The 22,657-nt window shown below is 43.7% G+C and overlaps 2 protein-coding genes across 3 annotated transcripts; one reads left to right on the top strand and one right to left on the bottom strand.

The window, feature by feature from the left end:
- The first annotated feature begins 2,383 nt into the window (after positions 1–2,383).
- TTC9C (tetratricopeptide repeat domain 9C) lies at positions 2,384–12,518 on the top strand. 2 transcript variants are annotated; one of them, XM_015821521.1, is made up of 4 exons: positions 2,384–2,476; positions 3,767–4,022; positions 11,264–11,446; positions 12,200–12,518. In XM_015821521.1, exons 1-4 carry the CDS (start codon positions 2,462–2,464, stop codon positions 12,292–12,294), a joined length of 549 nt encoding a protein of 182 aa, XP_015677007.1. In that variant the 5' UTR covers positions 2,384–2,461; the 3' UTR covers positions 12,295–12,518. The 2 variants fall into 2 exon arrangements, with proteins under 2 accessions (XP_015677007.1, XP_015677006.1); XM_015821520.1 differs by lacking the exons at positions 2,384–2,476; positions 3,767–4,022 and adding exons at positions 8,359–8,455; positions 9,722–9,977.
- A 5,234-nt stretch (positions 12,519–17,752) lies between these two features.
- On the bottom strand, positions 17,753–22,325 carry LOC107292433 (dapper homolog 2-like). The gene is made up of 3 exons (XM_015821519.1): positions 22,166–22,325; positions 21,217–21,459; positions 17,753–19,204 (listed from the first exon to the last, which is right to left on the bottom strand). The coding sequence occupies exons 1-3, from the start codon at positions 22,305–22,307 to the stop codon at positions 17,763–17,765; spliced, it is 1,827 nt and encodes a 608-aa protein (XP_015677005.1). The 5' UTR covers positions 22,308–22,325; the 3' UTR covers positions 17,753–17,762.
- Positions 22,326–22,657: the final 332 nt, after the last annotated feature.

Raw genomic sequence — 22,657 nt, 5'->3', positions numbered from 1 at the left:
CCGAGTTGGCTAAAACAATAAAATGCAATTTAAGGAAACCAGTAAAGTCACTAAAATCTCCTTTACTCTATTTTGGCTCAAGAAATTCACTATAATTAAATCTCTGGGGAGGAAAGCTTGACTTTCCAAAGGATGAACAGACAGAAAGGAAATTGGATTTGATTTCCAATTTTACTGGCTATTTGTGAAGCTTTTTTCAGATAAATCTCTGCAGTTCAGTTTCATGCAGGCAAATATAACCATGACAGCTATTCTTATTCTTTTGGTTATGCACCTATTTCTTTGACAAATGTATATAACTTCCTGTCCCATATACATTTGATATCACTGTAGTTTGCATCAGACACCTATAGATCTATTTTTATGTAATTGTTTTTATATCCTGATTTTACTGTGTTGCAAGGCACTTAATAGAAGCATAGAAACCTAGAAAACTGACAGCAGAAAAAGATCTAGCAATCCATAAAGTGGACTGTATTTGATTCTAAAGCAGTCTGCTCTTTGAGGTTTTCTATTTTTTTATTTTTTGTCGGATGATGGACATGTGTTTATCCCAAGCATAATATAAAAATATAAATGTAATAAAAAAATAGAGGCTACCATTTTAACAGGTACTTTGATTGCTATATTCTATCTTGTTTTTAGCAGCTATATTTTCTTTCAGACACTAAGAAAAACTAGGATATAATTTTGAACAATTTGTAGGGTAGTTTTGATTTATTTAGGGTCTTCTTAAAATGTTTTGCAGTTTTCAATCATAAACAACTATGAATAAAGTTCCTTCTTTGTTAACCGCATCAATATTCATCCCAACATTCTCCTTTTTAATTTTTTTCTAGAACCTCTTGCTTGTATAATTCAATAATGTGACATTGGAATCATAGTACAGCAAAGAACATAGGACATCAAGTCCACTCTATGTTTTATGAACAAATCCCAAAGTCTATTCCTAAATTCAGACGTGGCTCTAGTGTCCGACTCTTATTCTATAAAATGTGATCTCAGAAAAGCACTTGAAATCATGTTGCTGTTTCAGCTGTTGGAAAATCAGGAATATTTGCATTGTCTGATCCAGATCCGGTTTTGCCTCTAGATGCATCTATACTCCTTTTCCAGAAATGTTATTGAGTAGCATGGACCTGAAAAAGGAACAAAAAAATTCTCTACTCCATCTATGCCCCATGATGGCTACCCCAATATTGTCCGGTAATAGATTTAAAAATTGGGGAAAAAAGTAAATAGAATAGAATCGAGAATATAGTATAGAACATAGAATGTAGAAAGTAGAATCGAGAATATAATATAGAATACAATACAATATAGTATAGAATGTAGAATATAGAAAATAACAGAACAGAATAGTATATAGTATCAGGGCTTTTTTTCACATAGAACGCCCAGAACGAAGTTCCGGCACCTTTTTTGGATGGAACCTTGTAGGGTAGGCAAGGCGGGTTGTATGACGTGTGAGTTCCGGCACCTTTTTTTTTTTTTTTTACAAAAAAAGCACTGTATAGTATAGTATAGTATATAGTATATAGAATAGAATACAATATAGTATAGAATGTAGAAAAGAGAATAAAATAGAGAATAGAATAGAATAGAAAATGAATAGAACAGAATAGAGCAGAATAGAAAATAGAATAGAATGTAGAATGTAGAATATGGAATAGAATAGAATAGAATAGAATAGAATAGAATAGAAAATATGGAATAGAATAAAACAGAATAGAATACAAAATATGGAATAGAATAGAATAGAATATGGAATATGGAATATGGAATAAAATGGAATGGAATGGAATATAGAATAGAATAGAATAGAATAGAATGGAATGGAATTGAATATAGAATAGAACAGAATGGAATGGAATGGAATGTAGAATATGGAACAAAATAGCTTTATTTGGCCAAGTGTTATTAGACAGACAAGGAATTTGTCTCCAATGCAGAAGCTTTCAATGTACATGCAAACAGAGAAAACAACAACAATAACAATACTAAAAAAAGTGCAACCAGTAGAAAGGGGAAATAAGAGGTAATAAAAAGACGGATCATCCTACCGCCACCTTCTATGGGTTAGTAACGTCCTAGCTTACAAACCAAGGCTTCCCCAAAACAGCCCATCCAAACCTGCAAAAAGCCATGGTAGCTTTGCCCTAATAATAATAATAATAATAATAATAATAATAATAATAATAATAATAATAATAATAATAATAATAATAATAATAATAATAATAATAATAATAATAAAAAACCAACTCTTAAACGCCAGCCTATCTGCTGGAATCCAGCGGGTCACGTGGCAACGTCCGCTGGCCATTTTGGTAGTTTTTTTTGGCCGGCCACTCGGCTTCCGGTCCCGAAGGGGGCGTGGCAGCCCCGGGGAAGCAGCAGCAGCAGCTATCTCGCTTTGCATGGCTGCTTGGCGCGAGCCGGTGTTCTTCCCGGGCCTCGCATGGCGTCGGCGAAGGTACCCCGGGCAGCCAACCCCGGGCAGGGGGCAAAGGGGGGGTTCCCTTCCTCCTTTTCCTTGCATCCCTGCCAGGGAAGAGCCCCGATTCAAAATTGGGGGGCCAAGGGGACGGTTGGGGTGAGTGGGGGCGGGGGGGCTTTCTTGAAAAGCAGGGGTGCAATTTGCAATGTGCAGCAGAAACAAAACAAAACAAATGCAGCCAGAGGTTGCACGGGCTGCATGCATTTGCATCCCCTCGGTGCAATGGGAAGATTGATCAGCCTCTTTCCGTGTCCTCCCAAATTTGGTACTTTTGGTATTATTATTAATAGTTATGGCGGGTTGCACAGCCAGCCAGATGTTTGGCTGGATTTTTGCCTGTTTGGCCAGCCAGCTGTGGAGTCCTTTCCAAAGGCTTGGGAGAGACAGATGTTTAATAATATGAAAGGTCCTGTGGTGGGATGGCAGCTGTTCCAAGGCAAGCTGCCTTTTGCAATTGACTGATGGGGATCTTGTCAATGCCGACAGTGTTAAACGGGTGCTCGTGATTGTTATTGTGGTTGATTGTACCGTTAACCAGATGTTTGGCTGGATCTGGCATTTTTGTCCACTGATCTAGTCCTTCCCAAGGACCTGGGTCAGGCAGATGTTTAATAGTAAGCAGATGTTTAATAATTCCTCCAGGGATGGCAGCTGTTCCAAGTCAAGCTGCCTTTTGCAATTGACCAATGGTGATTTTTTATCAATGCTGATAATTCCAACGTTATTCTATTATATTCTATATTTCTATTCAACTCTATTCTATTTTCTACACTCTACATTCTATTCTATTTTCTACATTCTATTCTATATTTCTATTTTACTCTATGTTCTACACACTACATTTTATTCTATTTTCTACGTTCTATTCTATTCTATAGTGTTCAAAGGGTGCTCATGATTATTATGGTTGGTTGCAAAGTCAGCCAGATGTTTAATTGGATTTGGCCTTCTTATCCACCTCTCCAGTCCTTCCCAAGGACCTGGATAAGCAGACGTGCATGTTTGATGCTATTAAAAGTCTCCTCGCAGGATATAAGTAGTTCCAAGCTGCCAGTCCTCAGGTTAAACATCCTGAATGACTGTATGAGAGTAAGGGGAAAGAATTAAAGATGATCGCATATTTATAATGATTGTCAAGGTCATTGATTTAAAGATATCCTAAAATGTAAAAAAGTACATTAATAAGCTGTTGTAACTTTGAACGGTCCCTAAATGAACGGTTGTAAGTCGAGGACTAGCTAAAATTTATTTCATTCTCTTCTTCAGGTTTCTTCCGAAGCAATCCCGGAGCAACGTCTACAACAGGCCAGCATTTTCAAGGAAGAAGGGAACCGCTGTTACAAAGGCGGCCGTTTCAGGGATGCGGTGAGCCGTTACCACTGGGCCTTACTGCAGATTAAAGGCCTGGACCCCAGCATGCCTTCTCCCCTGCAGGAATTTGGGGCTGAAAAGCCCACCGTGACCCCAGACCAGGAAAAACAGCTGTATAGCATCCAGTGCGATTGCTACAATAATCTTGCTGGTAAGCCAGATTTTATTTTTATTTTTCTGAGGCGTCTTCCTCTGTGGCTAAACTTAACCAGCCAGCGATACAGGTAGTCCTCACTTTATGACCACAATTGAGCTCCAAATTTCTGTGAGACATTTGTTAAGGGGGCTTTGCCCTGCTTTACGACCTTTCTTGCCGCAGTTGTGAAGTCAGTCGCTGTACTGCACTGTATTACGGCTGCAACCTTCGTAAGTACGAGTCAGTTGCCAAGCGGCTGAATTTAGTCAGTCAGTCACACGGCTGTTAAGTGGATCTGGCTTCCCCCATGGACTTTGCTTGGCAGAAGGTCGCAAAAGGGGATCACGTGAATGACCCCGGGACGCTGCGACTGTCATAAATATGAGTCAGTTGCCAAGTGCCTGAATTTTGATCGCGTCACCACATGGGGATGCTGTAAGTAAGTGTGAAAAACGGTCACAAGTCCCTTTTTTCAGTGCTGCTGAAACTTTGAACAGTTACTAAATGAACTCTTGTAAGTCATGGACTACTGTAGGATAAGTCGAGCTGCCATCTTGATTTCCCACAATGCCCCAGATCATTGTGCTGAACCAGGGGAATCTGTGGGAAGCCGTAGCAGATTGCCTTATAACTTTTTGAGTTTTCAGGAGAGATCTTTGCAGGCAGTTCTACTTTTGTGGCCATAATCAAGCCTGCCAATTATAGTTGTGATGGCCGTAAAGTGGGAGCAGGTCTGATTTTACAACTTTTTTGCAGCCATTGTTAAACGAGCCATCCTGGCTGTTTTAAGCGAACCCGTTGTTCGGTGTGAGGTGTCTTGGCCAAAAAGCAGAAATTAACATTGCACTTTGGCAAAAATATCATAAATCATAAGTCTACGAGGAGGGGGAACCTATTATCTATTCTATTTTCTATTATTCTATTCTGCATTGTCTGTTCTATTCTATTCTATATTCTATTCTATATTCTATTCTCTATTCTATTCTATTCTATTCTATTCTATTCTATTCTATTCTATTATATTATATTATATTATATTATATTATATTCTCAATGCAGGCTGATTGAAATGCAGTCACACGATGCAGTGATGGCCAGCTTTGCAACCAAGCTGTCCTAATTTTGAATGGTTGCTAAGCAACTGTCGCAAGTCGAGGACTGCCTGCATTTTAACTGGAAAATGAACCTTGGTCAAATTGTCTAGCTTTCACTCCNAGAGAGAGAGAGAGAGGGGGGAAAGGCCCGCCAAGGGAAAGGAGCCCCGCGCGCACGCGCGCCTGAAGTCTCCTCCGCGCATGCGCGGAAAGCCCCGCTCTTTTTATTTATTTATTTACTTTTAAATGTTTCGTTTCCTTCACCTTTGGATTTGGATCGGCGCTTCTTTTTTTTTTTCCTCTCCTTTCTCTCTCTCCTCCCTGTCGGTAATATAATAAATAAGGATAACGTTCTCTTCCTTGAAAGGCAAGCGCAGCGGGAGTAGTCTTTTGCGTTTTGTGGTGTTAGTTTATTTTATTTTATTTATTTTATTTATTTTTGAAAGGAGAGGTTTGGCTCGCTTTTTTTTTTTTTTAAATCGCTGTGACGCATGCGCGCGCGGGCCTTGAGAGAGGGGCGCATGCGCGCGCGGGCCTTCAGAGAGGGCCGCGCGGCCGCGCGCAGGCCCTGCGTCGTGTCGATTTTGAGCGGGCGTAAGGCGACTGGTCGATTTTTCTGATTGGCTGGCGCTCCACCAATCCGAGTAAAAAGAGAAGATGTTGCTCTCCTGGCTTGACAAAATGGGTGGGGGGGGGAAATGTCTAGCCATCTTTAGGAAAAAATAAATCCTAAATAAATTGGACAGTCCTTTATTTAAATCCTTAAATAAGGAGAATTGCGCATTTCATGTATACCATTCATTTTTATCAACTAAAAATTAATGTACACCATGCACGTCTTTGCCTATGTATTGTCCGAGTTGGCTAAAACAATAAAATGCAATTTAAGGAAACCAGTAAAGTCACTAAAATCTCCTTTACTCTATTTTGGCTCAAGAAATTCACTATAATTAAATCTCTGGGGAGGGAAGCTTGACTTTCCAAAGGATGAACAGACAGAAAGAAAATTGGATTTGATTTCCAATTTTACTGGCTATTTGTGAAGCTTTTTTCAGATAAATCTCTGCAGTTCAGTTTCATGCAGGCAAATATAACCATGACAGCTGTTCTTATTCTTTTGGTTATGCACCTATTTCTTTGACAAATGTATATAACTTCCTGTCCCGTATACATTTGATATCACTGTAGTTTGCATCAGACACCTATAGATCTATTTTTATGTAATTGTTTTTATATCCTGATTTTACTGTGTTGCATGGCACTTAATAGAAGCATAGAAACCTAGAAAACTGACAGCAGAAAAAGATCTAGCAATCCATAAAGTGGACTGTATTTGATTCTAAAGCAATCTGCTCTTTGAGGTTTTCTATTTTTTTATTTTTTGTCGGATGATGGACATGTGTTTATCCCAAGCATAATATAAAAATATAAATGTAATAAAAAAATAGAGGCTACCATTTTAACAGGTACTTTGATTGCTATATTCTATCTTGTTTTTTAGCGGCTATATTTTCTTTCAGACACTAAGAAAAAAACCAGGATATAATTTTGAACAATTTGCAGGGTAGTTTTGATTTATTTAGGGTCTTCTTAAAATATTTTGCAGTTTTCAATCATAAACAACTATGAATAAAGTTCCTTCTTTGTTAACCTATAGATTTGTAAATAAACCGCATCAATATTCATCCCAACATTCTCCTTTTTAATTTTTTTCTAGAACCTCTTGCTTCTTTAATTCAATAATGTGACATTGGAATCATAGTACAGCAAAGAACATAGGACATCAAGTCCACTCTATGTTTTATGAACAAATCCCAAAAAATATTCCTAAATTCAGACATGGCTCTAGTGCCCGACTCTTATTCTATAAAATGTGATGTCTCATAAAAGCACTTGAAATCATGTTGCTGTCTCAGCTGTTGGAAAATCAGGAATATCTGCATTGTCTGATCCAGATCTGGTTTTGCCTCTAGATGCATCTATACTCCTTTTCCAGAAATGTTATTGAGTAGCATGGACCTGAAAAAGGAACAAAAAAATTCTCTACTCCATCTATGCCCCATGATGGGTACCCCAATATTGTCCGGTAATAGATTTAAAAATTGGGGAAAAAAAGTAAATACAGTCCTGAATAGAATAGAATCGAGAATATAGTATAGAACATAGAATGTAGAAAGTAGAATCGAGAATATAATATAGAATACAATACAATATAGTATAGAATGTAGAATATAGAAAATAACAGAACAGAATAGTATATAGTATCAGGGCTTTTTTTCACATAGAACGCCCAGAACGGAGTTCCAGCACCTTTTTTGGATGAAACCTTGTAGGGTAGGCAAGGCGGGTTGTATGACGTGTGAGTTCCGGCACTTTTTTTTTTTTTTTTTTTTACAAAAAAAGCACTGTATAGTATAGTATATAGTATATAGAATATAGAATAGAATACAATATAGTATAGAATGTAGAAAATAGAATAAAATAGAGAATAGAATAGAAAATGAATAGAATAGAATAGAGTAGAATAGAAAATAGAATAGAATAGAATGTAGAATGTAGAATGTAGAATATGGAATAGAATAGAATAGAATAGAATAGAATAGAAAATATGGAATAGAATAGAACAGAATAGAATACAAAATATGGAATAGAATAGAATAGAATAGAATATGGAATAAAATGGAATGGAATGGAATATAGAATAGAATAGAATGGAATAGAATGGAATGGAATTGAATATAGAATAGAATGGAATGGAATGTAGAATATGGAACAAAATAGCTTTATTTGGCCAAGTGTTATTAGACAGACAAGGAATTTGTCTCCAATGCAGAAGCTTTCAATGTACATGCAAACAGAGAAAACAACAACAATAACAATACTAAAAAAAGTGCAACCAGTAGAAAGGGGAAATAAGAGGTAATAAAAAGACGGATCATCCTACCGCCACCTTCTATGGGTTAGTAACGTCCTAGCTTACAAACCAAGGCTTCCCCAAAACAGCCCATCCAAACCTGCAAAAAGCCATGATAGCTTTGCCCTAATAATAATAATAATAATAATAATAATAATAATAATAATAATAATAATAATAATAATAATAATAATAATAATAATAATAATAATAATAATAAAAAACCAACTCTTAAACGCCAGCCTATCTGCTGGAATCCAGCGGATCACGTGGCAACGTCCGCTGGCCATTTTGGTAGTTTTTTTTGGCCGGCCACTCGGCTTCCGGTCCCGAAGGGGGCGTGGCAGCCCCGGGGAAGCAGCAGCAGCAGCTATCTCGCTTTGCATGGCTGCTTGGCGCGAGCCGGTGTTCTTCCCGGGCCTCGCATGGCGTCGGCGAAGGTACCCCGGGCAGCCAACCCCGGGCAGGGGGCAAAGGGGGGGTTCCCTTCCTCCTTTTCCTTGCATCCCTGCCAGGGAAGAGCCCCGATTCAAAATTGGGGGGCCAAGGGGACGGTTGGGGTGAGTGGGGGCGGGGGGGCTTTCTTGAAAAGCAGGGGTGCAATTTGCAGTGTGCAGCAGAAACAAAACAAAACAAATGCAGCCAGAGGTTGCATGGGCTGCATGCATTTGCATCCCCTCGGTGCAATGGGAAGATTGATCAGCCTCTTTCCGTGTGCTCCAAAATTTGGTACTTTTGGTATTATTATTAATAGTTATGGCGGGTTGCACAGCCAGCCAGATGTTTGGCTGGATTTTTGCCTGTTTGGCCAGCCAGCTGTGGAGTCCTTTCCAAAGGCTTGGGAGAGACAGATGTTTAATAATATGAAAGGTCCTGTGGTGGGATGGCAGCTGTTCCAAGGCAAGCTGCCTTTTGCAATTGACTGATGGGGATCTTGTCAATGCCGACAGTGTTAAACGGGTGCTCGTGATTGTTATTGTGGTTGATTGTACCGTTAACCAGATGTTTGGCTGGATCTGGCATTTTTGTCCACCCATCTAGTCCTTCCCAAGGACCTGGGTCAGGCAGATGTTTAATAGTAAGCAGATGTTTAATAATTCCTCCAGGGATGGCAGCTGTTCCAAGTCAAGCTGCCTTTTGCAATTGACCAATGGTGATTTTTTATCAATGCTGATAATTCCAACGTTATTCTATTATATTCTATATTTCTATTCTACTCTATTCTATTTTCTACATTCTACATTATATTCTATATTTCTATTCTACTCTATGTTCTACACACTACATTTTATTCTATTTTCTAGGTTCTATTCTATAGTGTTCAAAGGGTGCTCATGATTATTATGGTTGGTTGCAAAGTCAGCCAGATGTTTAATTGGATTTGGCCTTCTTATCCACCTCTCCAGTCCTTCCCAAGGACCTGGATAAGCAGACGTGCATGTCTGATGCTATTAAAAGTCTCCTCGCAGGATATAAGTAGTTCCAAGCTGCCAGTCCTCAGGTTAAACATCCTGAATGACTGTATGAGAGTAAGGGGAAAGAATTAAAGATGATCGCATATTTATAATGATTGTCAAGGTCATTGATTTAAAGATATCCTAAAATGTAAAAAAGTACATTAATAAGCTGTTGTAACTTTGAACGGTCCCTAAATGAACTGTTGTAAGTCGAGGACTAGCTAAAATTTATTTCATTCTCTTCTTCAGGTTTCTTCCGAAGCAATCCCGGAGCAACGTCTACAACAGGCCAGCATTTTCAAGGAAGAAGGGAACCGCTGTTACAAAGGCGGCCGTTTCAGGGATGCAGTGAGCCGTTACCACTGGGCCTTACTGCAGATTAAAGGCCTGGACCCCAGCATGCCTTCTCCCCTGCAGGAATTTGGGGCTGAAAAGCCCACCGTGACCCCAGACCAGGAAAAACAGCTGCATAGCATCCAGTGCGATTGCTACAATAATCTTGCCGGTAAGCCAGATTTTATTTTTATTTTTCTGAGGCGTCTTCCTCTGTGGGTAAACTTAACCAGGCAGTGATACAGGTAGTCCTCACTTTATGATCACAATTGAGCTCCAAATTTCTGTGAGACATTTGTTAAGGGGGCTTTGCCCTGCTTTACGACCTTTCTTGCCGCAGTTGTGAAGTCAGTCGCTGTACTGCACTGTATTACGGCTGCAACCTTCATAAGGACGAGTCAGCTGCCAAGCGGCTGAATTTAGTCAGTCAGTCACACGGTTGTTAAGTGGATCTGGCTTCCCCCATGGACTTTGCTTGTCAGAAGGTCGCAAAAGGGGATCACGTGAATGACCCCGGGACGCTGCGACCGTCATAAATATGAGTCAGTTGCCAAATGCCTGAATTTTGATCGCGTCACCACATGGGGATGCTGTAAGTAAGTGTGAAAAATGGTCACAAGTCCCTTTTTTCAGTGCCTCTGAAACTCTGAATGGTTACTAAATGAACTCTTGTAAGTCATGGACTACTGTAGGATAAATCAAGCTGCCATCTTAATTTTCCACAATGCCCCAAATCATTGTGCTGAACAGGGGCATCTGTGGGAGGCCGTACCAGATTGCTTTATAACAATTTGACTTTTCATGAGAGATCTTTGCAGATAGTTCTACTTTTGTGGCCATAATCAAGCCTGCCAATTATAGTTGTGACGGCCGTAAAGTGGGAGCAGGTCTGATTTTACAACTTTTTTGCAGCCGTCGTTAAACGAGCCATCCGGGCTGTTTTAAGCGAACCCGTTGTTCAGTGTCTTGGCCCAAAAGCAGAAATTAACATTGCACTTTGGCAAAAATGTCATAAATTATAAGTCTACTGGGAGGGGGAACCTATTATCTATTCTATTTTCTATTATTCTATTCTGCATTGTCTGTTCTATTCTATTCTATATTCTATTCTATATTCTATTCTATTCTATTTTCTATTCTATTCTATTCTATTCTATTCTATTATATTATATTATATTATATTATATTATATTATATTCTCAATGCAGGCTGATTGAAATGCAGTCACACGATGCAGTGATGGCCAGCTTTGCAACCAAGCTGTCCTAATTTTGAATGGTTGCTAAGCAACTGTCGCAAGTCGAGGACTGCCTGCATTTTAACTGGAAAATGAACCTTGGTCAAATTGTCTAGCTTTCACTCCGGTGAAAAAGACGCTACTCTCTTCATTTGCATTATTATTTTTTGGGGCGGGATTTTTCTTGACACACTTGTGTCTTTAGCCTTCTGTCTCTCCAGCTTGCCTCCTTCAGATGCAACCCGTGAATTACGAGCGGGTCAAAGACTACAGTCTCAAAGTCCTAGAGAGGCAAGCCGACAACGTCAAGGCGCTGTACCGGGCCGGTGTGGCCTTTTACCACCTGGGGGATTACGACAAAGCACAACACTATCTGTTGTCGGCAACCAGCCGGCAGCCCAAAGGTGAGTCATACAGGCAGCCCTTGACTTACGACCGCAGTGGAGCCCAAAATGGATGTTGCTAAGCGAGACGGTTTCTTGCAGACATTTCATGACCCAACTAGGTAACATCATCAGGGCTAGAGGGCGATGGCATTTATGGAGAGGAGAAAGAGAACTCTCTGAGTTTGGTGTGCTTCTTGCAGACATTTCATGACCCAAGTAGGTAACACCATCAGGGCTACAAGGGAGAGGGATTTGCCTCTGCAAGCAAGCAAACCCCATTCCTTTCTAGCATTGGTGATGTTACCTAGTTGGGTCTTGAAACGTCTGTAAGAAAACCACCCAGCTCAGAGAGCACCAAGGACCCCACAGTCCTCCTCCTCCCTTCTAGCACTGATGATGTTACCTAGCTGGGTCTTGAAACGTCTGCAAGTAAACCACCCAGCTCAGAGAGCACCAAGGACCCCACTGTCCTTTTCCTCCTCCTCCTCCTCCCACTGATGATGTTACCTAGCTGGGTCATGAAACGTCTGCAAGTAAACCACCCAGCTCAGAGAGCACCAAGGATCCCACAGTTCTCCTCCACCTCCTCCTCGCATCCCCCACTTCCTTCTAAACACTGTCGATGTTCCTTAGTTGGGTCATGAAACATCTGCAAGAAAACCACCAAGGTCAGAGAGCTGATAATCTGGTCTGACTTAGAACTCCATACGAGCAAATCTTGCACATTTTAACTTTTTAAAAACTTTTCTCTTTCCCGTCTTATCTCCCCAGATGCCAACGTCAAGCGTTATCTGCAGTTGACCGAATCACAGCTCAGCAGCTATCTTCAGAAAGAGAAACAGTTATACATGGGGATGTTTGGGTAGCAAAAACAAGCCGTCGCTGGAAATCCCCGGAGGCTGCTAACCATCATTTCTATATTTTTTGTGTGTGCTGAACGACACGCGGTTGATCAATTTTGGAGTGAGGTAGTGCCTTGAAAAATGCAAAATAGCCAATCCATCTAGGAAAAGCGTCTTCAGCAAATTATCCTCCTTATTCGTTTCCTTCTTCCCTCCCCACGTTTGTTCATAAAATCTTTTAAGAAGTTCACTTGGCTGGATGTGATTTCTTTGAATTCAGGGGAAACCAAATGCTGAAATCTGAATTCCTTGCGAATCTGTTTTGTTTGCCTGTCTCCAGAGGGGGAAAGAGTTTTAAATCGTAGCCTAGGATCGCTCGTCACTTAAATGCAATCTTATGGAAATGGAGATTATTTTCAACGAAACAGGCAAAGCCCGAAGCAAGCAAATCAGGCTTTGCACGCATCTGAATATGGACTCTGTTAGTTGCTGGGGCAGTTTGGATCGATCTACCTTGGCCAACGAAGTAAAAATACTCAAAATGTGTCCTCTTAAAGAGCTTTGTGGTTTGCTTAAAAGGTTGATCTAGGTTCATATAGCAGCAGAACCTGACATTAATAAAGGGGAATCTTTGTAGTTCAGGATTGAAGTGAGGAGCCCTTGATGCTCTCTGAGGTTGGTGGTTTTCTTGCAGAGGTTTCATGACCCAACTAGGGAACATCACCAGTGCTAGAAGGGAATGGGGATTATGGAGGTGGTGGAGAAGGAGGAGGAGGAGAAAAGGAAGGAAGGAAGGAAGGAAGAAAGAAAAAGAAAGAAAGAGAAAAAGAAAGAAAGAAAAAGAAGAATGTGAGTCCTTGATGCTCTCTGAGCTTGGTGGTTTTCTTGCAGACGTTTCATGACCCAACTAGGGAACATCACCAGTGCTAGAAGGGAATGGGGATTATGGAGGTGGTGGAGAAGGAGGAGGAGGAGAAAAAGGAGGAGGAGAAAAGGAAGGAAGGAAGGAAGGAAGAAAGAAAAAGAAAGAGAAAAAGAAAGAAAGAAAAAGAAAGAAGAATGTGAGTCCTTGATGCTCTCTGAGCTTGGTGGTTTTCTTGCAGAGGTTTCATGACCCAACTAGGGAACATCACCAGTGCTAGAAGGGAATGGGGATTATGGAGGTGGTGGAGAAGGAGGAGGAGGAGAAAAGGAAGGAAGGAAGAGAAAGAAAGAAAGAAAGAAAGAAAAGAAAGAAAGAAAGAAGAATGTGAGTCCTTGGTGCTCTCTGAGCTTGGAGGTTTTCTTGCAGACATTTCACGACCCAACTAGGGAACATCATCAGTGCCAGAAGGGAAGTGGGGATTGTGGAGAGGAGTAGGACGAATGTGGAGTCCTTCATACTCTCTGACCTTGCAGATGTTTCCTTGCAGATGTTTTTTAATAATAAAACCAGATCTCTTCTTGCCAGCAAACATCCTTCCTTCTTGGCGTGCAAAGCTGGCCTCCACCCTTAACTTGGGAGCAAATATTTTCTCCTTGTCAGCAGCTGGGAAACAGGGCTGTTTGAGTTTCCCAGCTGTTTTTTCTGCCTTTATCCTTTGCAAATAAAAATATGGTGGGTTATTGTTTTTTTTTTGGTTCAGTTCTTTGTGCTCACGGAAGGTCAAAATCCCTTATGAGCCTCTGGAATGTACATTTTGGGGGAGGGGAGGGCAGAAAGTCCAAAACTACACAAGACTTTGTCGTCTTGGGAATCTTTTGTTTCCGTTTCTGCTTAAGAAAATCAAGTTGCTAGTCCTTACGGCGAGAGCATTTGCCTGTTAACCGCCATGGGTTTGTCTCCCGGCTATCATGGATGAATAAAAGCCCAATTGCTTTGAGTCAAAACAGAAGAGCCCCCCCCCTTTTTACTGACCGCGTGCTGGCCAATTCGCAATGCAGATAGTCCTCAACTTATGACAGTCCGTTTAGTGACTGTTTGAAGTGAACGACGGCAGTGAAAAAAGCGATTTAGGACACTTTCTCAACACAACCGTTGCAGCTTCCCCCGGGGTCAGGTGATCAAAATTCAGATGCTTGGCAAACTGACTCGTATTTATGACGGTTGCAGCGTCCCTGGGGGGGGTGTCATGTGATCCCCCTTTTACGACCTGACCAGCAAAGTCCATGGGGAAGCCGGATTCACTTAACAACCGTGTTATTATAACCAGATTCACTTCACAACAGTTGCAAGAAAGATTGTAAACGGGGCAAAACTCCCTTAACCGATGTCTCGCTTAGCAACATCAATTCTGGGCTCAATTTGAGGTCGTAAGTCAAGGACTACCCGTATGTAGTTTAAACATGGTTTGTTCAATAAACTGCAACCGGGCACGGCTCCATTAGTGACGGAGGTTCCAGTCCCAGTTGTGAGGAGTTGAGGACCACCTAAAAGCTCATTTCGGATTGCATCACACGGAACGAAGCCCAGACACAGCCAGCTTGTTCGGCCAAGGACACCGCGCGTGACTCAAGTTTACCCATTGCAATAAGCCGTAAGATGGTTTGTTTGCTTCTGGATTAGTGCTGTCTGGACAGAGAGGCCATGTTATCAGTTTCCTTCTCCCCTACAAAGATAGGACTCTCCCCAGAGAGTTAAGCATACTGTGGCTCAAATGCTCTCCTAATCTCCATGAATGCGGCACGTAAAATTCAGCACGAACGGAGCATCTAAAATCTTAATTCTTATTAGTGCCGGCTAAAATCACCACCACGTCTTTGGCAGCTGCCTCAATTGCCGGCTGCTGAGCCTTCCACCACCACAAAAGTTGTCGGCGGCGACTGCCAAATAAATCTCACACTCAACTACCCCAAAATAATTTGGCTCAGAGCTATTAAAATTCACAGCTGGCTCCATTGCGGTGGATGAGAGAGCCAATTTTTCCAGGTGGGAAAACTGTCACCGCCTTTACCAACAGCGGAAGGAGTCCTCGGCTTAACAACCGTTCGTTTAGGGACCGTTCAGAGTTACAACAGCCCTGGAAAAAGGGACTTGTGACTGTTTTTCACTCTTACGACCGTCGCAGCATCCCCATGTGACGTGATCAAAATTCAGATGCTTAACAACTGACTCATACTTATGACGGTCGCACTGTCCCTGGGGGGGGGTGTCACGTGATCCCCTTTTGCGACCGTCTGGCAAGCGAAGTCAATGGGGGAAGCCAGATTCATTTAACGACCGTGTGACTAAACAACTGCAGCAAGAAAGGTCACAAAACGAGGCAAAACTCAACTTAAAAAGGTCACCTAGCAACAAATTTTGGGCCCCACTGTGGTCGTAAGCTGAGAATAACCTCTAATTCTATACCTGACCACCGTCTTGCTTACCAACGGAAATTGGGGGGGTCCGTTACGGTCGTTCAGTCAAGGACCTCCTGTAAAACACATATCACGAGGGCTAGAAACTTGAGAGAGAGAGAGAGAGAGAGAGAGAGAGAGAGAGAGAGAGAGAGAGAGAGAGAGAGAGAGAGAGAGAGAGAAATAAAAGAAGGGATATTTCAGATGTTTATATATGCGAGATGTATAAAATATCTTGAATATTTTGCAAAAAAAAAAAAAAGGAATTCAAATCATGTTTCATCCAGTTAAGTTCATCTATGTCAATTCAATAAAAAAAACGATTGCCAATTTTTTTTGTTTTTTAAACGGTTGGGTTAGGCTGCAAAGTTGTCGAAGCAGCGTTTCTGGCCCAGGAAAATAAAACAGGTTTAAGGACCGACTCTTCGCCAAGCAAGCTCCAACTTGCTGGCATGCTCCTTGCTGTCTCCCAGCCTTGATAATTACAGTCATTTGCAACGTGGTGCCAAGGAATCGAATCTCGATGTAAACAGCAATTGGTGGAGCCTTTTATACTCTTGGAAGAAAAAAGAAAAGAGAAGAGAAGTAACAGGTACCAGTTGTGCAAAATTGCATAGCTGGGGGGGGGGGAGGAGAAAATCCAAGGTCGTGGCACGGACTGTGTGGCACATACATTTTAATTACAGAAATCACGCCGTCTCCTTTGGGGTCCCTGAAAACGGCTCTTTTTGCCCCACGGCAAACTGAACGGAAGAGTGAAGCCATTCTCCCATCGGCTACCAAATCCTTCTTTGGCTGCAGTGACAACCCCATCATCCCCAGCCAGCCCTGTTCCTCCCTGTTGAGGAGGATGGGAGCCATAATCCAAAGAGGGGGGTAGTTGCCAGCTGAGGCTCAGAAACGTGTCTTCGGTTGACCCCACATCAGATAATTTCAGGGTGGCCTGCTCAAATCCAGTTAAAACTGGGATCAGCCCCAAACCAGTATTTCGTTATGGTTTGGGGAAATAAACCACAATGGGTTATGGATGTGGAAATAGACACGGCTCCATTTTGGCCATTAAAAAGCCATGGGTTTGTAAGAATTGGAAACGCAGATAGCTCTCAGCTTATGACCAGAATTCAGCCTGAAATTTCTGTCGTTAAGCGAGGCAGTTGTTAAGTAAATCCTTACTTGCAGGCAGTCCTCCACTCACAACAGGTCATTTAGTGACTGTTCCAAGTTGCAAACGGCACTGAAAAAAGGGACGCGATCGTTTTTCACACTTGCGTCCATGGCAACCTCCCGGTGATCAAAATGGGGCAACTGACTCATATTTACGACGGTCGCAGCGTGCCGGGGATCATGTGATCCCCTTTTGTGACCTACAACTGCAGAGATTCGCTTAATAACCGTGGCTAGAGCGGGCGTAAAATGGGCAAAGTTCGCTTAACAACTGCCTTGCTTAGCAACGGAAATTTCAGGCTGGGTTGTCGTCATAAATACCTGTAATAGAAGATTGTGCTGGCTCGGAACTAGCTTCAAATCCAGCTGATTTGGAGGAAGGGGGATAGTATAATACAAACAGGCTCTCCTATCTACCCACGGTTCTTGGAAACTCACCATCTTTTTGGTTTTATTGTCCATTAACAACCCAAAAACAACACCTGGCATTCACTGATGCGGCATAGATTACCTAGCGTGGATCCCCCTGTGGCAAACAATAAAGAACTACACATTTTTTGTCTTTTGGTCCCTGATATCAAAACCACTCCAAGATCAGAAGCAGACTTCAACCAAAGCGACGTTTTTTTGACCCCTTTCCATGCTCCCGCGGCAAAATTTAAAAAGCCAGTTCAGAACGAGGAGAAGCAGCAGCAGCAGCAGCAGATAGAAAACACCTCAGGGCTTTTGACAGAGATCTTGAGTTCAAGTTCAGCTTTGGTTTGCGTTTCGGGCCCGTGAGTGTCCTACGGTTCGAGAGGTTTACATTTGAATTCAAGACATCCTTAGCCAAGTTCAGGACACTGCAATGTGGAAGGATGCCCACGTGCCGGAGGCCGTCTCGTCATCCAAACTTAAGAGAAACTTTTGCAATACGAACGCGACAAAAACCGAACCCCCAACGCGTTCAGAAGCGAATTCCTCTTTCACGCCACGTCCCCAAATGATTGTCTGGGTTTTTTTTTTTTCCTCTAGTATTTGGCAGTTCGGGAACTCTTGAAGGAGCGAGACACCATCTTTTTCAGCTCTTTGAAAGAACGGCTGCGTCGAAGCTTAAAGTTGTGAGGGGGCAAATCGGACGAATCCAAAGTGGCGGAGCCGTGCAGCCATCGGTCTCCACGTTGGTGGTGGAACATCCAGTCCCCGTTCAGGCTGACAGCGCTGGTCGCTTCCACCTCGCTCAGCCTGCATCCATTGCCGGGACGTCTGGCCCGCTGCCGAGGTGGCAGGTCAAAATGGCTGTCCTCCGGGAAGCAGAAAGTTGCCGGAGCGTCGGAGGAAAAGGCAAGGTTGCGGTTCAAAATCACCGGCGGAAGGAACGTCCCCGCTTTGGCACGATGCCGTCCGGAGGACTTGCTGGAAATTTCCAGGACCGACGTCCATTTTGGCTTGATGGCCTTGCCTCGGTTGGTTTGAAGTTGGCTGGCACACACCAGCCCGGCGGCTGCGTGAACGTTCATTTCCGAACTGGCTCGGGCCCTGCCTACTGGGCGGGACGACGGTTTGCGCCGGAGACTTAATCTGCGCAGCAATTCGCGGGGACTCAACCAGCTTCTCTCGGCTGCTTTCTCTCCTTTCTCCGGAGTTTTCACCAATTCCCGCGAAGCGTGTTTGCCTTTGTATAGCTTGTCAACATTTATCGTGGCCCGGGGCAAAGAGGCCTCTTTTCTGAAAGCGGTCTCTGTCTTGGTTATCTGTTGCTGGGGCCCTGCGGCCCAAATTTTTCGATCCGGCGTGGCCGATTGCTTGTTCAGGACGAATTTGACCGAAGGATCCTGGGGCGAAGAGAGGGAAGTCACAGACGACTCGCTCGGTTTAACAAGGTTGGCTGTACTTGACTGAAACGAGCTGATCTCTGGGAACGGCGGGAAGTCCCACAACCCATCCAGGACCCGGGAATCTCGTGCTCCGTCTGAACCTTCTGGAGAACGCAAGTGAGAGCAGGTGGAGATGCGCCGTCGAATCTTCCATCCTGGAATCGGACCGAGGACTTGACCGGCCACCTGTCCAGAGCTACAGATAGACGTCATGGATAAACTCTTCTGATTCCCCACGAGGTATCCGGATTCGGTACGACTTGCCGCTGTGCGGCACTTATAACGCAGCACTAACTTCGCCATGTATTGGTCCAAGCGGACCCTCGGCAGTTCTCTGGAGCAGTGGGGGTCTTTCTTGGGAGAGTCGGATCGGGGAACCTTTGTGGGCGTCTCGTCAAGATCTTCCTGGGACGAACTTTGAGAGAGTCCATTGGTGAAGAGAGGACTCTGTAAGGCTACGGCGTGCAGAGGGCTGGGGTAGTGGTAGACTTCGTTGGTGTTTCGGGAGACTAGGTCAGATTTGTACCGTAGAAGCTGAAAATTCGGAGGCCTCGGGAGGGGCAGGGACCCAAGGCCCAACAGGAACTCAAGGTCACCTGTCCCAAGAGACACAATGAAAAAGAACTTGTGAGGTACAGGAATCTACAATTCTGCGCAAGAATTTGGCCAAGTATCTAGGACTGCTTCCGAGTGTCTGTCCGATTCTTCATCATCGCTTCAGATTTGTTTCTGAAGATATTTTTAATGAAACAAATGGAGAATCGGTAGCACCCAAATAAGAGTTTTGAATTCTAGAATTATAGACCAGGACGGGGACATCTGAGTATCCACTTAGAAGACCTTCCTACAGGTAGTCCTCTACTTACAATGGTTCGTGGAGTGAGGGTTTGAAGTTACAACGGCACCGGAAAAAAGTGGCTTGTGACTGTATTTCGACAACCGTTGCAAGCACCCCCACGGTCACGTGATCCAAATTCAGAGGCATATTAACTGACTCATCTTTATGACGGTTGCAACATCCCGGGGTCGCGCAGTGCAAAAGCACAAACCCTAGGCACCCCCCACCAGCGTCCACCTGGAAACGACTTCAGACTGAATGACGTGCTGAGGGTTTTGTTTTTAAGCCGTAATTAGGTGGGGTATTTTGTAGGTTGCCTTGAGGGGACCATAAAACGGAGGCAAGTCTGCGTAAACAAACAGGTTGGAACAGGGCAAGCTGCCTCAAAGCAAAAAATACAATTAAACTCTGGTGCCTGATCTCATTTGGATTGATTTCCTGGATCGACTGCTTGGGGAGTGCGTTCCAGTTTTACTCATTTGGAGGGGGGGTGTTGAATCCAATCTGACTGTCTAGAAGATGGAGAAGGCACCAAGTACCCCAAAGGACACACACACACACACACACACCAAAAGACCAGGAGGATGTGTTTATTAACACTTGCTTCCTTTAGCTTTGGCATAAAGTATTCAAAAGATCGACTAACTTGCTGCTCCCAGTATCCTTGAAATATTCACAGACTAGAAGAGGGACTGAAATTGAGAATGAAGCTTCTCTTTGGAGGCTGGTTTTAGGATGCTTTTACAACAGCCCTGTGAGGTAGTCCATGCTAAGAATGACAAGAGAAATACTCACCATCAGAGATCCGGGTCCAGCTCGGCCAGATAGCTCCTGAGCTGCTTCAGGTAAATCTAATCATGGCTTGTTACACAAACCCTACCGCAGTGTTTCTCAACGTTGGCAACTTTAAGATGAGTGGTCTTCAACTCCCAGAATTCTCTGAGTTGAAGTCTATCCATCTTAAGGTATGCTGGCTGGGGAATTCTGGGAGTCCACCCCTCTTAAAGCATGCTGGCTGGGGGATTCTGGGAGTTGAAATCCACCCCTCTTAAAGCATGCTGGCTGGGGGATTCTGGGAGTTGAAATCCACCCCTCTTAAAGCATGCTGGCTGGAGGATTCTGGGAGTGGAAGTCCACCCCTCTTAAAGCATGCTGGCTGGGGGATTCTGGGAGTTGAAATTCACCCCTCTTAAAGCATGCTGGCTGGGGAATTCTGGGAGTTGAAGCCAGGCAGGAGTCAGCCAATGAAATCAGCCAAAAGTTCACTGTCATTCATAGCATGGGCTACCTTACAGGCCTGTTTGTAAGACTTTCGAAAACCGGCCTCTTAAGAGCAGTTTCATTCTCAAATTCAGTACCTCCTCTTGACTGTGGCTGTTCCAAGGATGCTGAGGACTAGAAACTTTCTTTGCTTCACATCAAGGAGAGGCTCAGAATGATAAATGCAGGGCAGGATCGATTTATTTATTCAGTTTATATTAAATACTTCATTCCAAAGCTAAAGGCTGGCAAACGTTAACACATCCTCCTAGTGTCTTTTTTCCCCCTGTAAAAACCCTATGAGGCAGGCCGAGTTGAAAGGGAGGGGATTTCAAAATCTCCCAGGGACCTTCTATGGGCAAGGCGGGACTCGAACCCAGACCTCCGTGCTCTGCAGCCATCACCGTTCGACCACAGACTCTCGCACTGTGTGTTCCTATTCATGCTGCTCTCTCGTACGGGCGGGAGACCACCCAAGTCACCCTCCCCGCACAAGGAATGTGGCCTTACCGGTGGATACCGGACGTCGGTTGTCGGTCCCGGCGATGTTTGCCAAGGTCAGGCGCTGCAATCGGAGGTCAAGGAGCCGGACGGCCGCCTCGTCCGTCGACCGTGGCCGGATTAAGCCGTTCTCGCGCAATCCGGGGAGGTGAGGGAGGGATCCGATGCTACATCGCGAGGCCCCAGGTCCGTCGCTGTGCACCGAGGCGCATGAATCCGAGAGGGAACCCATGTCGCTGGTTTCGTAAAACCCTGAAATGTGCAAGAGCCCCCCGGTTACAACAGGCTGGGCTGCCAAATCCAAGTAGTCCTCGATTTACAGCCACAACTGAGCCCCCCAAATTTCTGTCGCTAAGCGAGACATTGGTGAAGTGAGTGTGACCCGGGGACACTGCAGCCGTCATAAATATGAGTCTGTTTTTTTCTGCCAACTGTTTTCTATGTTTCTATCACAATAGAACCTCAATGGATAGGAGCAGCCTATCCCAAATGCCAAATACCAGACAAAAACAGGGGAGGGTGGTGGTTTTTCTGCTCAATTTTCTCCAAGACTGACTGGATCTGTCAGACTACAGTACCCATCACCCCCAGTTTGCACATGCTGATTAAATGTACTAGCTGCGTAGGATGAGCGACTGAAACCTTGAATCGCTAACCAACCTGTGGATTCAGCCACAAACTAGGATTTGTCTTGTACTTAAACTTAAACTACAAATCCCTGTGATAGATTGTGGTTCACAGTTGGCTGACATATCTTAGCTTGCATTAACCATGGCTTGCTGGGCCAGAGATGAATAAAATGCCATGATTATTTCACTGACCTGTCAGAGATTTTGGAATGGTTCAACAGACCCTGGTTTACACAAACCCTGGTTAGGGAAGACAAAGGCAGACATCCAAGGAGGACAGAACTGAAAATGAAAATGTTAGGATCTGCATTGTCTGAATGTAGATGTACCTGAACTGGGTCTGGAATCGGCTTCCGGCACCTCCGAGGTGTCTCCTCCATTGATGCCTACTTTCTTGGTCTCCTCACCCATCATCCTTAGCCCCAGACCTTCCTTGTCTGGATCATCTTCAGTGTGAACACACAACTCCATGTTCTCTGACGAGGTGTAGAAGCCACAGCGTTCCTCGGCGCATCCAAGGACCGGTCCCGCTTTGTTCTGGTCCAGCTTTGCAATGTTGGGATGGGTCAATTTTCCATCTCTGAAGCCATTTGAGTCCTCCTGTTTGGCCAGGTGGAAGAAGAGAGAAAGGTCAAAAGATCTCTTTTTAATCACAGGGATCCCATGTTTGTGAGAGTAGATCCCTCATGCACCCTGTCCATCCTTCCCGCGTTTCAGGCTCCTGTGGGGTTGCCAAATTTGATGGCCTGGAGGCACCATATGGATTCGCACGAGGCAAATATTACGACGGTCCTGAGAAGCAAAACACCTGATATTAATTT

This window comes from Protobothrops mucrosquamatus, unplaced genomic scaffold, assembly GCF_001527695.2.
Source record: "Protobothrops mucrosquamatus isolate PMUCROS unplaced genomic scaffold, P.Mucros_1.0 scaffold1339, whole genome shotgun sequence".
Taxonomy (NCBI): domain Eukaryota; kingdom Metazoa; phylum Chordata; class Lepidosauria; order Squamata; family Viperidae; genus Protobothrops; species Protobothrops mucrosquamatus.
This window is presented reverse-complemented; position numbering and strand designations above follow the sequence as displayed.

Coding starts and splice junctions, on each gene's coding strand:
- LOC107292433 (XM_015821519.1), bottom strand. CDS start 22,307: ATGGAGTTGTGTGTTCACACTGAAGATGATCCAGACAAGGAAGGTCTG. Junction 21,460..22,165: donor CGATTCCAGACCCAGTTCAG/GTACATCTACAT, acceptor TGCACATTTCAG/GGTTTTACGAAACCAGCGAC. Junction 19,205..21,216: donor CCGACGTCCGGTATCCACCG/GTAAGGCCACAT, acceptor CTCTTGGGACAG/GTGACCTTGAGTTCCTGTTG.
- TTC9C (XM_015821521.1), top strand. Junction 4,023..11,263: donor TTGCTACAATAATCTTGCTG/GTAAGCCAGATT, acceptor CTGTCTCTCCAG/CTTGCCTCCTTCAGATGCAA. Junction 11,447..12,199: donor AACCAGCCGGCAGCCCAAAG/GTGAGTCATACA, acceptor TTATCTCCCCAG/ATGCCAACGTCAAGCGTTAT.